Genomic DNA, 14,542 nt, shown 5'->3' on the forward strand with positions numbered 1-14,542 from the left:
ATTCATTGGGATTGTTCGATGATGATGGTTCTTCCTGAGTCATAATGTACTTCTATTATCACCTACTCCTTCACCTTAATAACAACCTTTCCGAAATGTCCTCCACTAAACAAGTACTTGAGTGCTTGGTCCGCCTCTTCAAACTTCCAAACACGATCGACGACTGGTCTGATCTTCTTCTCATCATAAAACTTGAGCATTCTTTCAAGCTCAGTCCTAGGGCCGTTCATTATACCCTTGAGGGTAACATTCCTCTTCAAACACAACAGGTTTGTGTTGGTCCTGTCGCCAGCTTCGTCTTGCTTACCGGAAAGGTAGCCGATGCAAGAGATCAAACCACCGAAGCGTACGCACTCAAACGACTTGCGGAGTGTCTGCGCGCCACCGACTTCAATAATAATGTCAGCGCCCTCGTCGGAGGTGGCAGCAAGGACTGCGTTCTCCCAATCAGGGTTGTTGCGGTAGTTGATGGTCGTCTTCGCACCAAGTTTGGATGCGCGCTCAAGCTTCTCGTCGGAGGAAGAGGTGACGATGGCATCAGCACCTGCTGCGGACGCGATTTGAGCTGCAGAAATGCTCACACCGCCAGTACCCTGGCAGACGACTGATTCGCCCTTTCCAATGATCTCGCCATTCGGTCGCATGCAGTTCAAGCTCATCCAAGCGGTTACGGCTGCGATTGGTAAGCAAGCCGCTTCGTCATCGGAGAGATAGTCTGGAATTTTGACAACGCCATAGGTGGGGAAGACGCGGTATTGTGTCAGTACTCCTGGGGCTGGCCCTCCAAGCCCACTCGCAATGTCTGTAGCCTTGATTTGGCCGCTGAGATGTTTCGGCGCAAATGTGCTGATGACCCTGTCGCCTTCCTTGAGCTGGAAAGCTGGGTTCTTGTAAGGGTCTGAAGTGTTGCTGGAAACTGGACCAACAGCAACAACCACGCCGCACATGTCACTGGCTGGAACAATCGCGGGAGGATGATCTACCGACTGGTGGTGGTTGTAGAGGCCCATAGCGACTGTCCACGTTCTTAGCGTTGTTCTAATGACCATCTTAACCCTGCCGCTGAAGTTGGCACGATCAAATCACGGTGTACATACCTTCGGTATCCCTGTAGTTCAGACTAACAGAATGGACTTCAACCAGCACTTCATCCTCCCCAGGAGCCGGGCATTCCGCCTCGTCCATCCTGAGCTTATCGAGCCCGTCCTGGCCCGTGAGCCATTGCTTGATCTTTTGTGGAGGCGTCATCTTTCACGCTGAATGTCGAAGTAGAGTCAAGAGCTTTTGGGGCGCCAAATCTAAGGTCTACAGTTGATGTGGATGCTGTGCTTTTAATGTCCTTGGTTTTGCGCTGCGAAAACAGTCCAGAAATTTCGCTCAACCAATCTCGGCGGTCTTGGGAGAACGGTGGGGTAGGCATCTCGGGCAGCTACGTCCACTTAAAAAGACTTTCGCTATGTAAGCTGCAAGCAATGCAGATGGTGGATCTCAAGCAGCGGGCGGAAAATCGCCGAAAGGTGTGGGGATGGGCATTATTTCTATGTGTCGTTGCGATGACGATAGGGTGCTCACAGCTGGTCATTTAGGTGTTGGTGAGGGACGTCACTGCATTGGCCGTCTTCGCCCGATAAGCCGAGGTAGGGTGTTGTCGGAATGTGCGAGCCGATAGCAGCCTGCAACACCAAGACATCGCTCACGATACTCACGATCGTGCGCAAGAAGCCATCAACAAGTTGTACTCATTTCGCGTCGCGCGCGGGGACCGCCTGCTAGGATTAAACCTGGATCTTGCCCTGACGATGCAACACCCCTGATGACGCCGATATCCAGGTACGATCGATCGACCCCGGAAAGCGGGAAGTTTCAGGGGTACTGTCTGCAACAAGGGAATGACGATGCTGGTGACCAGTAGATCTGGGAACAACATGTAATCGGAACGTCTTATTTTATTATTGTATTGAAACCGCGCACGGCCACGGGAAGCGAGTGGGATGTCGTCCCTGCCACGCGACATAGCGCGTGTGGGATGAGCAGAGAGCATGACGACATGCACTGTTGTGATATAAACGCGACGCGGTCCTTCACAAATATGCCAACAACGCATCGATAGCAACACATTCATTCATAGCAACGCATCGCATCACCTTCTCAACGACATGGAGCACCAACAACACTACTTTGCGGGCCAGGAAGCCTTCCCTCCTCCACTTCCCAACCACCTCTGCCCTAGTTACTCTCCCGCTCTCACCACGATGGAGCAATTCACTGCAGACCTCTTGCGCATGGACGAAGAACACCTCAAGCATCGCAAGCCATCTACACCTGGAATCCCATCTACACCTGAAACCCCATCTATACCCGAAGTCCCATCACCATCGAGAAAACCATCAGAAATCACATTTTTTCCCGACGATGAATTACCCAGCGACTACACCCTATGGGGCACCATGAGGACCTGGTATCGACGACTCTCCCGACGAAGCAGCCGGGGTAGCGACGTCAGTCTTTGAGAACAAAACATGATATCGTCATGCAGGTACAAGCGTTCGCATAATCGTACGCACTAGTCGCTGTCATGGTCCTTCGCCCTAGGCCGCCCATCAACCCCGTGCGCTATGACCACTACAATCTTGTTCCTGGATCGAACAGTATTGTACGGGCAGGATCAACGACACGGCGCAAGTTGATCAAGTCGCCGCCTAGGCCAGCGCCTACAAGTCGCGACGCAAAGGCAGAGGCATAGGACGCACACCAAGATGTCGCCAATCTGGAACTTCTTGCCCCGACCCATACCCTTAGCTTCGCCATCAGCCGCCGCTAGTCGGCTGCTCCGCGATCTCGATAACGATCGCGCGGCTCGGGTGCAAGAATGCCGCGTATGGAAGATCAATGACGTCGACATGTTCATCTTCAGTCGTGATTGACAGACGCCCTTGAGCCTAGACTCGGGCATCGTTGGTTTTTATAGGATCGACGAAACGCGCATCGACCTGGATTTGATAGGTGCGCAGGGAGTCGAGCACCTGGCCCATGTTTGGATAACCGCAATGCTATATTGAAAGCGCTGGCTCTTTACAAAGCCAACGAGTGGTTTAGGAGTTAACCAATGATATCCTTGTCGTACATCCACGACACTTAGCTATGCACTGAGCATGCATCGTGTAATAATGTCTAATAGTAATTCAACTGTCAACGAATGCACATTTATATTTGATGTTCATGGGCATTGAATATTTTGACACATCATCTCAAGTACTTTGCCGTTGGGACCTAACACGATGATTTGAAGTGAATAACCATCGTTTGATGCTGTAGGGCGCAATATTTAGGGATCGTATTTCGTCTTCAAGCGGCGGCAGTGGGATGTCGAGCTTCGACATGGGTGACGAATCGTGCAAGTGTCCAGGAGGCACCACGCCTGACACGTGAAGCTCCAGTGCAGTGAAGGTTGCGGCTGCAGGTGAATCATCGATAAGAGCGCCAAGACGCTAGACCAGGCCCAACAATCGACAAGCATCGCGTCTTCACGCCTTTTCCTCGTCTCACATTACTTAGATTCTCGGCCACATCTTTCCCTCACATAAATGACAGAACCTGATCTGTTACCTGGAAGATATATGCAGAGAGAGCCGCCAGAGTGTCTGGCATCTGGAAACTACTTGTTCCCTCTACTTTCTCCTGCTTCTCTGATGTTCATGCAATGTATAACGACGACTACTGCAAACAGCGCCATCCCGAGGCTGCCTGAGTCTTAAGAATCGAATCTTGCGATTTACATGTCGGTCTCAGGCCCCGTCGCAATTGATTTGGATGTCTGCTGCATTCTAAGGAGCAGAAAATGAGAACGACGAGCCCAGCTTGCTGCAGTGCAAGCCGTTGCCCTGGGTAATGCTCCTGATCCCGACTGAAGAAACTCGCAACAAGAACTGAAGAAACTGCTTGTGTTGGAGTGGGTGCTCTCTAGCCACAGGAGATATGCGTCACCGTCACCTCGTTTAACGCGCAGCGACGGGTGCTACCTTCACCGCCTTGTCCTTGCAATCTTGCACCTCTCGACAAATTGCGTGCCCATGACAACGTCTCGGCTCTAGGGGACATAAAGCGACATTACGCGTCAGACGCTGTTTGCCCGCCTTCCCTGCGCTACGCACACTGGACCCTGAGCTCTGGAGAGATGAGGTTCGAACGTTCATATAGACACAACGACAACATGCCAGATTGCCAGTTGTGTTTACGAAAACATGAATTTGATCTTGTCGTCTTTGTCCTATTGTGACATTGTTAGTTTGGCTTGCGCTTTACCGTCTTGCTCGCTTTGAGAGCGGACGAAAGCCTTGCACAAAGGACACTGACTGACAACTTCAACTTCACACTGTGCAACTTATATGTCAAAGCGCCAGCTCCGCACGCCTAATGAGTCTTTCACCTCGGGTCTCAGGGTGGCCACACGTTCTCGTACATATTGCCCACGTCCTATCCCTTTCAAAATGTGTCGAAAATTCCAACATACGTTGGCGCTCATTCAGAACGCACCTTCAACCACGGTACGCTCGACTACAGCAAAACCACTCGCAAAACACTTCGCCAAGAGTTCGACGCACAATCAAACGAGATCGCAACTCAACCCAGTCGGTCCTCTCATAACCACTACTGAGACACCTGATTTACGCCAAAACACCGAAACGAGACTGTGTTTCTTCGATATGGCCAAACAACCCACTACAACGCCACTGGCCCCTGAGACACCACCAAAACAGTTCGAGGCAACGGAAAGGTCTGAGGTAGCAGAGAATCCCGCCGATATTGAAGACGCGCCCATCACTACAAACAGCCAGTCCAGTGCCTCGAATACCCTCGCATCAGCTGAAGAGGAGGTCACATCGCGTACAGATGACGTCGAGGATACATCGCTGGCACTTGAGGAGGTCGCCCTCTCTCCAGAAAAGAAGAAAAATACAAAAGCCACCACGTCAAAGAAGTCAAGCGTAAAAGCTTTTACCCCAAAGAAGAAGGATGGAAAAGCCGTGACCTCGAAAAAGAAGGGTATTGAAGCTTCTGACTCGAAGAAGGGCGACAGTGCAATCGTTCCCGAAGCAAAGGAGAGCAAGCCTCCTGTTGGCGATGGCTTTACGACCTATAACCACTCGATTATCATACCAGCCTTTAATCAATTCTGGGGTGACAGGCCCGTGACCGGTAGTGACAGGCCCGCTCCTGATCAACCATCTGCTCGTGCGAGCAACGGACAGACTAATCCTCCCTTGTTCGAGAATCGTGGCTATCGATACAAGCGTGGTTCGCAAATGGTAAAGCACCATTATACTATTGATCCGGACAACATGGAGCGTCTTGACGCTAATCGTGACCAAGAAGAACTGCTTGCAGTTCGACTCATCGACATGCGGCTGAACAGAAAAACCAACGTGCCGAAGCGATCACCATACGTCTACTGTTACGACAAGAGACCCAGGGATTGGAACTCCAAGCAAAGCATCAAGGCTCTGAACGATCGTCGCTACCAGGCTATCGATCGTGTGACCATGGATGCACCTTGGACAGAGATTGAGCGAGAGTACCTAGCTCGACTGATCCGCGAAGACCCCGATGCATCCATTTTGGACCTCGCCGAGCGCCACAATGATCGCTTCATGGGCCAAGACTACAAGGAGAGCACCGGGTTTTTTGAGGTGGGACGTGTGTCTATTGGTCGAACAGTGGAGAGCGTTCGCTACCAATACACAGCGTACAAGCCGTTTTACGATCGTGGCAGAGTACCAGTGGTGAGATGGCGCGGTGACAAGTCGATTGAGGGTATTGCTCTATCGAAACATATTGCAGATGTATTTGGCAAGCCTAGCAAGGCCGAACAACTTGCACATGACAAAGCACACGGTGGTGCCGATGAAAGCGACGATGACGATGATACATCCAAGAAGACGTCGAAAAACGTGGAAGGGTTGGATCATGACAATGAAAAGTCAGACGAGTCTGATCTTCATCCCGGCGGCAAGCGCTATGCTTCAGATCAGCTAGAAGAATACGAGCGGCCTGCCAAGTACTCGAAAACCGGCGAGGCCAACCCCTTTGCCGGACAGGACAAGCTTGACGATGTCGAAGAAGAGCTTCTTGCGTTAGCCATGCCTTCCGATGACGACAGTGGTTCTCCATCTCTACAAGGAGACAGGGATACCGAGGAGGCTGAGGAGACGGATAAGTACCATGATGCGGAGACCCAGGTCGAACTCGACCTTCGTGCTACTCGCGACATGGAGGTAAATGAGGACTACGACGACGAGTTATAGCCAAAAGTATCGGTAGGAATCGACGCGATCGAGCGCCATCTCCCCAAATCCCTTGAGACCTTTCAAACGAGGACTACTGGCATGGCCTTTGTCCTCTCGTTACGTTGTATCATTGTGGCATAGATCGCGTAATGTACTTGGCAGTTTGTAATAGTGTGTATAGTAATGACATGTATTTGATCTTATATAAGGCCTATTAGCATCCAAGTGGGAAGTGTTACATCTCTTATACCTTTCGCTTGCGTTTGCCTTCGATCATGTGTGAGACATATCTCCGAATGCGCTTGCATTGTGCGACACAAACGCAAAGACATCATGAAGATGATGGCAAGTACAATCATACTACAACGCCATGGTGTCTTACAAGAATGGCGTCATCTCGACTCTTACTTTTGCTCGAATCCATGGTGTTGCACGATCTGCACCATCTCGTAGTGCTTGCCCCACCCTACTAACGGCGTATGGCAATAGTACTGTAATGATCTGATTGGCTGTTCTCCGTAACAGTCCCTCGCGTAATGATTTGATGTTCGGGCGAAACACGGACGCGTGTTGCGGGGTGCGGTTAGTTGTAGAGCGGTACGGCTTGCAAATAGTGCCACTACGGAGTTGGTGACACTCCGCAGGCGTGTACAAAAGTCGAGTATGGTTTTTAATATGCTTAGATCTTCAAAATACTCTGAACTTCATATTCCAACCCGATTATTACTGTATTACCCAATTGAATCATGGCTGCCTCGTTTCTCGTCGTCGGTGCCACAGGCAATACCGGTCGCAGCGTCGTTGAGACCCTGTCGAACCACCTCAAATCCAGCAATACCTTTTCCGACTATCGCATCCTCGCCATGACGCGTTCTGCAAACAGCTCGTCAGCAAAAGCACTCGCCAAATTTCCTCACGTCGAGATTGTCGAATACACTTGGACAGAGATTACTTCGGAGTGGCTGCGCGAACACAACGTTGCTAGAGCCTTCATAGCATCACACAACGAGCCACCACATTTCGCCGACGAGTCGACATTCCACATCGCAGCCCTCGGTGCTGGCGTTAAATATGTAGTGCGCATCTCCACGACAGCTGCAAACGTTGCCCCAGACTGCAAGGCCTACTACCCGCGTGCGCACTGGGCAATTGAGGCCATGCTCGATTCACCAGCATTTGAAAGTATGCACTGGTCTTCTTTGCAGCCAAATGTGTTCTCGCAACTCTACCTTGGCACTGCTGCCGAGCTCATCAAGACTGTCCGCAACGGCGGCAAGCAACATACACTACGTCTGATGGCAGACGCTGATAGCCCAGTTGGTATCATTGATCCCTCAGAGGTCGGACCCTTTGCTGCGCATCTCTTGCTCCAGGTCAACACTTCTGCCCAAAACAAACGTAGATATGTTCTCAATGGCCCTGAAGACATCACGGGAAGCCAGATAGTGGCGATGGTCGAGAAGCATATTGGCGCCAAGGTTGAGGATGTCTCGTTCAAAGATGTCGGGTTCGTAGACTATATGGCTGCTGCGTCGAGCTATTCCAAGAACGTGATTCTTACTATCAAACATGCTCCAGAAACGGCGTGGCAGGGTAAGGCGAAGGCAGAGACGACAAGCAAGGAAGTGCTGGAGATTGCTGCGCCGAAGAAAACACCCACTCGGGTGATGGAAGAGCTGTTACAGTAGCAGAGTCATGCCTCAAAGCAAAATATAATAGTATTAAGATAGCATCGCCCTGTAAGAATCCAATGCCAATATGGCACTACTCGAAACTTTGTTTGACCCGTCGCCACAAGACCTAATCGTCAAAAACAAGCTGCCACATTGGCAATTAACAGATCACCCAGGTCAGCCTTCAACCTCAGCAAGCATATCAGTATGCATACTGCCAAGTAGATCATGAGCTAAACACGGACCTTGTATATCCTTCGGTAAGAGGCTTTTAGATGGAGAGATCATCTATAGCCGCAAAAGAAGATCATGAGGCCCTGATACGGAGTCCGTGCGCGCCGCAACACAGAGATGTTGTGCCATCTGAGCGACGGATGAAGACCTTTATAGTTGTAAGGTATAGCACGAAGAAATGGCCGGAGGAAGATATCCAAAACGGTACGGACGAGAGGGTCTTTTTGACACCAAATATTTTGTGGGTAGTGACGATGACTCGCTCGTGCGCTTGCCGCCGTGTGCGGCTCGCCGTCTCGGACACTAATTCTTGTCAGTTGATTCATTTTGCAACAGAACGGAGTCTCATGTGGTCGTCTCGACGCATACTTTGAAGAGTACAAGAAGCAAGTAGTAGGCGAGGCAGAGCCCTACACACCCGTACCGAGGAGACCACAAACATACAGGGCTGAAACATGAGTGAAATGAAATGAGCCGTTAGTCACCTAATCCATGATGACCTCTAGCAAAAGGACCAGCGTTTTGGCCGATAGACGATGAAGGTGGTATTGTTCCTGGTTTCCTGTAATGGAAGGTATCTCGTATATGTACTCATGGCGCGGGCGTAAGGGTTTGGTAAGCCAAGGAGGCGAGAAGATGCGCGTTGCTGCTGATAGTTTTCTGTGTCCGACATCGGTAGTGGTACTGGCAGTGAGATGTGTGTACAAGGTATGAGTAGAGACTAGGACGTTGGGAAACTCTTCGAAGGAAGCATTATACCTTCTCTTCAGTCTTGCCCGGAAGGAGGAGGCTATAGTCGGTCTCCGAACCTTGCGATGATGGGTATCGACTGTCCAACGAAGCTGTGTCGTTGCCGTTCCACCAGTCAAGAGCTTGAGCCGAAGCCCGAAGAAATCCCCAAACCGTGATAAAGTTGGCCTGACGCACGAATCTGGATAGAACCGCATGGCCCAGTAAAATGACCCATAGGTCTTTTGCCTTGAAGAAGACATTGGAGTTGAAGATCGCAAACATGAAGTGTAAATCCGTTGTATGGCCTTGGTTGACCATGAGCATGATCCCATAGTTGAAGCAGCCACCAATCAAAGAAAATGAATAAAAATCTAGGACCATAAAGAGGGAGCCTAGGTAGGGCCCTCGTTTAAATCCACCCGTTTCGGTGTAAGATGTCGCATAACAGTATACACTCGGATGGCGAGAGACATTGAAGGCGAGATCAATGTCGGCAAGCAACAAGTCCAATGGGTAGTTACGAAAGTGCTCCATGCCTTTCGCAACAATATATTGCCGACGGTACTCCAGCTCCGATAGAACGAAGAAAGCAAGCGCGAAGTGAACTGCATGATGTTGAATTCCAGTGTTGTCAAAACTTGGTTCGGCGGCCTTGCCGAGAGCGGTCGCAGCTTTGTCAGGATATAATAGCATGGCAGCTGTGATGGAGCAATACATCTGCGACGCGGGAATACCTGGTGGCCCAAGCTGGGTAGCGAGCGAAACGATGAGTCCGATATAAGGCGCGCCGCCCCAGATTATGGCTGTAGGGAAAGGTGTTTCCGTAATGAGATTGGAGATGTAGACCGTCAATACGCACTGCGAGAAGTGCGCTGCGTAGCGACGCCATGAAACTCGTTCCCATTCCATGTCCATCATAGCTCCGAACTGCCGGTAGGTGAGTGGGGAGTTTCCGCGCGTTTACTTTATCGGTAACTGAATCGGTGTGAAGCTGGTGGGTTCGCGAAAAGATGTGAAAAAGCCGTGTCTGAGGAGAAAAGATGTTAGTTCGCGGATGATCAGGAGACTGACGGAGACGAAGGGTACTTACGGCGGGGGCGTTGACAGTACCATGGTAACTTGATAACCTGGTACCAAGACTACAGCTAATCATGATCCCTCTCGATTTCTCCGTATTCATAATGCAATCTTGGAATCGGTGACGAGGTGCTTAGAGCGTGCGATAAATGGCAATAATTCGTCGAGTAGATATACGGTCAGCGTCCTGAAGCGACAAAGGACAGCGCGCTGGGATCCAGTCAGCAAGAGAAGCAGAGGAGTATCGAAGGGAAGACAAACCATGGAACAGACGCCGAGAGTTTGATGCAGGCTGGGAATGTACGAGAACGTCCTCTTCGAGTTTTCCCATGCCCGCCCACCACCCAACCTCCCGCTTTAGCCCGGTGAGTATCACCGGGCGTCGGGCATTGTCGTGACCACATCCCACCCCTCACTCCTCTCGTTGTCGCTCACCTCGACCAAAACCTCCGCACCGTGGTCAGAAGGTGGCATAGACTACTCACCGACGACGCCGGGCGTTGTTGTTGGTAAGACGAGGTGGGCATATGGAGCCCAATGGATTGCCAGTCCTACCACTACTATGATGACGATCCCGACCGTGGGTCCAATGTAGAAGACGATACCGACGATCGACGCGGAGACGAACATGGTGAGATTCGTGAGGACTTCCGGGTGGAAGAGGCTGCGGAGAAGGGGTCCAGTAATGTTCTACATGCTGGTAATGATGTAGGGTGCGAACCTGTGGGATGCGGCAAAGAAGAGAAAAGAAGGGTCGGGGCAGGTCGCGCAGCTTTTGTGTCCGCCTGGACCGTATCGTACCTTCTTCCAGAGCTCAGTCGTTGTTGTTGTTGATCATGGCTGCTCCTTCCCTTCCAACGACACTCGCAGCCTTCAAACACCCAGAAGGGAAATGAATCCAGCGAATCTAGAGCAAGCAGAATCAGGCGATTGGAACATCACGGCAAAACTTGTCTTGGGGACAGGTCGGTAGCATCTCCTTACAGATCGGCACAGCTTTGAGCAAGCAGACTTAGTACGTGAATTCAGAATTGCTAGCTTGTAGGGACAACATCAAGGACCCGAGTATCACGAATTCATTGCGACATTACTGTTTGAGAAAGAGCATGATGGCCTAAATTAAGAGTCTAAACGATCGAGACACTACTATGGTGATCCGGAATCCATTTTTCTTGTTATAAAGCCACCGTACGCCTGGAAAAACTCCAGGCCTTCGCGTGTACAAAACATGGTCGAAAGGGGGCCATGTGTTATGGTTCTTCGTCGACGGTAAGAGACAACCGGTGAAGCTTCCGAAATAATACGCGTATAAAAAGGTGTCAAGGACACCAAAAGCATGGTACGAGTGGTGGATTTGAAAAGGAACAGGCAATGAAACAACGTCCGATATGACGAATCTTGTGGCTGCCGGCGTTGCTGCTGTCAGTAGCGTTGGGTCAAGCTTGTTGTCGCATCGCACCTGCAAGACTTAGATCTTCGCACAAAGATACTGAGAATGCCGCGTCTAAGTCCGTCTGAACCACTTGTAAGCTTCTGGATGTATGGTACGCGCAGCGCGATAGCTGATAGCTCGACGCGTCGGCAACACGGGATGATGTCATAGCGTACTACAAACGTCAACCTCATTTCTTCTCAGCATTTCGTCTCTATGTCTGGACACTGTGCGCAAAAGCAAATTCATCAGCCTGAACGTACAGTAATGCCTCCATATACACACAGATAAGCAGGCAGAAGATTCGATGAGAAAAAAGTCATCAAAGTTATTAAGCTATGATACAGGGTCTGCTACTGGAACAGTAAGTTGGTTAACACAGTAACCTTATAAAACCTGCCGCAAAACACCTGATGCACCATGAACGCCTCGCTAAATCATATCCGCAACGCCTTACTGCAGTCTTCAGGAACTGCCCATGTCTTTCTTATTCATTGTCTTGTCCGGCCAAATTTGCCTTCTTCAAAAACTTTTCCGTCCTGACCTATGCAAAGTAGCTCGAAAGCCAGCTCTACCTACACATATCTTACATCCTTCCAAGACGCTCCCTTTGAAAACTTGTTGCATGGTTGAACTGTTTCTTCTTCGTCTACGAATATCAGCTTCCGAAGTGCATTCCGCGCCTGCCCTCGTACGCTCTCACTTTGCTGCTTTCTTGCCCGCCGTCTTCCTCTGCTGTTCTGGCTTCGTTACTCCAGCTTTCTTTGCCATCTTTCCATTCTTTCCCGCCTTCGCAGCGCGGTTCCTCGCCAAACGATCAGCCTTGATTTTGGCCTTCCTCACCGGATCATGGTTGTGACATCTCCACGTCCGGCGGTCTTCGTTCTCGTTGTCTGCATGTCGCTTGCATCGCGAGTCTGTCTCTTTCGACCACGCCGTGCACCGGACAGTTCCCGTCTCTAGTACAAAGTCATCTGGGCCTTGGCGGGTCGCTGGCTGAGCTGCTGGCTGGGCCGTTCCCGGGTCCTCGTCGTCCTCGTCGTCTTCAGTGTTGTCTTCCGCGTCTTCGGCGTCTCCTTCCTCATCAGCGTCAGCATCGGCACCAGGCATCACATCTCCATCTGCTGGGCCCTGGTACGATGTGGCTACCGTGTTGTTGACAGTTCCGGGTGCGACGATGGGATAGGAGTCCATGTCGACGTCCGCGTCGCCATTGTTATCGACATCTTGTGTGGAACCAGCCTGGGTAGGATCTCCGCTAAACTCGGGAAACTGTCTGCGAGCAGCGTCTTGGAGGAACGTCCAGAGCTCGGGCAGCAACCGGGGGTCATGTAGGTATGTGTCGAAGCCGAGACGTTCGCGGATCTGACTATGATCTTTCAACATGTCAGGTGTAATTTCAACGCGACAGAATTCTGGTACATCTTTGTTGGTCATTGCTAGATTTCTCTGTCGAATGGCCCACATGACGAATCCGGATAGCTCATCGCGCTTGTCGATGAAGGCTTGCAATCCTTTCGCCGTAACGTCATATGCCTCTCCTGCAGACTTCTTCGTCGCTGCGTCGATAGGACTAAAATAATGACAGTGTTCAACGAACTGAACTGGGTCGTTGATATCATGGGTAGGTGTGGCGGGCAGATACATAACGGCAAGGAGCAGTTCGCTGTGCAATTGAATGAAAAGATACTCAGACCGGCTCCAGGCGCCCAGAGGAACGCGTGTGAGTTGAGGTGTCGCGGAAGATACGCGGTTTCTGGTCATCATGGCTCTTCTTGTGGTAGTCCGGAGCTGTGGATAGAATCGAGCGCGAGAGTGATAGTGTAGTCTTGAGGTCGGAGCCTGCGTAGGGCAGAGGGGTTGGAATCCGGAAGTTACCTGTCACCTTGGAAATAGTGAACTTTCTTGACGAGAACGCGCTGTTTGTGAACACTCTCAGCCGGCTAATTGGAGGATTTTTCGTGGGATCTGTGTGGGCGCGGATTGCGACAATGGTGAGTATCTGCCGCTAGCGCGATCAGGGTACGGGCAAAAGGTTCGCAAGTGAATTAGACGATGGATTTATCAGATAGCGATGGATACAGCAGCTTCTATCTAGACGCACTTGTCTCTTCTAGGACCCTTGTTTCGCCTTGCCAGCGGACGACTGCCACCAGTACATGTCGACTCTTTGGGGAGTTTGGATTACTTGTCTCTATAGTAAGCAAAGACCTGTTCATCGTCAAGATCACGACAACGATCTCGTATATCCGGAACTGACGCTACGTCTTCATGATGCAGCTCGTCTTGTAGACGATATCGCAAGGCTTCTGCGCGACAAAAAAGCTTTGCCTCTACAATTTGTCGTCTGTACCTCTGTTTGATGACTTCCATGTCGAAGCCGTTCTCAATCCACCCCTGAACGCGCATTTCACCAACCATGCGGCAGTCTCCTTCATCCCGCCTCAACTCGGCTAGTAACTTCTTCGCTTTGCGCACATTGGGATGCTTGTCATCGAACAGCTGTTGATATCTCGCCTTGATCTCAAAACCGTTCAAGTGGTCTACCCCTATCCATCTTTTTATCGTGTCTTCTGAAACCTCTGAAAGTTCGCCGATATCCTTTTTGCACATTTTGTATTCCGTGCGTGCAATTGGGCCATACCTGTTGTAGTCGTTGGCTCGCTCACAGTACATCAGCCTGATGAGCCAGTGTGAATATTGGGCGTCAAGACGTTCTTGTGTTGACGAGACTTTCCATGATGGTACGTTTCCAAATTCTTTCCGCAGTTTGATCGTAAGCGATTCAGCTCTGGTGTCGCTCATGGTTTGGGGGTGAGAAGCTTGTGTAGTGTTAGATCCAGATGATGTGCGTAGCTTTTAAGAACACTTGTGTTTGCTATGAATAGTCATTCGCAGTTTTCCTTGCTTTCCGCATGCTATCATCAATCTTCAGAGCCAAAGAAGCAATCTTGGAACATGGTGAATCATCTCTTGGAGTCTGCTGCCTTGTTTGATTCAGACACCAAGCGGATTCCTCGATAAACAACCATGTCGCATTCTCTCACAATCACAATCCCCAATGTCTGATGAGATGCATTACTCTTCACTCGTCGATGTATCACAAAACA

At 50.5% G+C, this 14,542-nt stretch overlaps 5 protein-coding genes across 5 annotated transcripts; 3 read left to right on the top strand and 2 right to left on the bottom strand.

The window, feature by feature from the left end:
- Positions 1-62: 62 nt before the first annotated feature.
- On the bottom strand, positions 63-1,248 carry GT037_008214 (alcohol dehydrogenase; the record flags this gene model as incomplete). Its single annotated transcript, XM_038933261.1, has 2 exons — positions 63-1,015; positions 1,098-1,248. The coding sequence occupies 2 exons, from the start codon at positions 1,246-1,248 to the stop codon at positions 63-65; spliced, it is 1,104 nt and encodes a 367-aa protein (XP_038783926.1).
- A 908-nt stretch (positions 1,249-2,156) lies between these two features.
- GT037_008215 (uncharacterized protein) lies at positions 2,157-2,510 on the top strand (the record flags this gene model as incomplete). Its single annotated transcript, XM_038933262.1, has 1 exon — positions 2,157-2,510. The coding sequence occupies one exon, from the start codon at positions 2,157-2,159 to the stop codon at positions 2,508-2,510; it is 354 nt and encodes a 117-aa protein (XP_038783927.1).
- Positions 2,511-4,487: 1,977 nt separating this feature from the next.
- GT037_008216 (uncharacterized protein) lies at positions 4,488-6,302 on the top strand (the record flags this gene model as incomplete). Its single annotated transcript, XM_038933263.1, has 1 exon — positions 4,488-6,302. The coding sequence occupies one exon, from the start codon at positions 4,488-4,490 to the stop codon at positions 6,300-6,302; it is 1,815 nt and encodes a 604-aa protein (XP_038783928.1).
- A 728-nt stretch (positions 6,303-7,030) lies between these two features.
- On the top strand, positions 7,031-8,650 carry GT037_008217 (uncharacterized protein; the record flags this gene model as incomplete). The annotated part of the gene is made up of 2 exons (XM_038933264.1): positions 7,031-7,948; positions 8,528-8,650. The coding sequence occupies 2 exons, from the start codon at positions 7,031-7,033 to the stop codon at positions 8,648-8,650; spliced, it is 1,041 nt and encodes a 346-aa protein (XP_038783929.1).
- Positions 8,651-8,944: 294 nt separating this feature from the next.
- Positions 8,945-14,237, bottom strand: GT037_008218 (uncharacterized protein; the record flags this gene model as incomplete). The annotated part of the gene is made up of 4 exons (XM_038933265.1): positions 8,945-9,850; positions 10,556-10,664; positions 12,136-13,098; positions 13,786-14,237. 4 exons carry the CDS (start codon positions 14,235-14,237, stop codon positions 8,945-8,947), a joined length of 2,430 nt encoding a protein of 809 aa, XP_038783930.1.
- Between the last annotated feature and the right edge of the window lie 305 nt (positions 14,238-14,542).

Source organism: Alternaria burnsii (genome assembly GCF_013036055.1).
Source record: "Alternaria burnsii strain CBS107.38 chromosome Unknown 753, whole genome shotgun sequence".
NCBI lineage: Eukaryota > Fungi > Ascomycota > Dothideomycetes > Pleosporales > Pleosporaceae > Alternaria > Alternaria burnsii.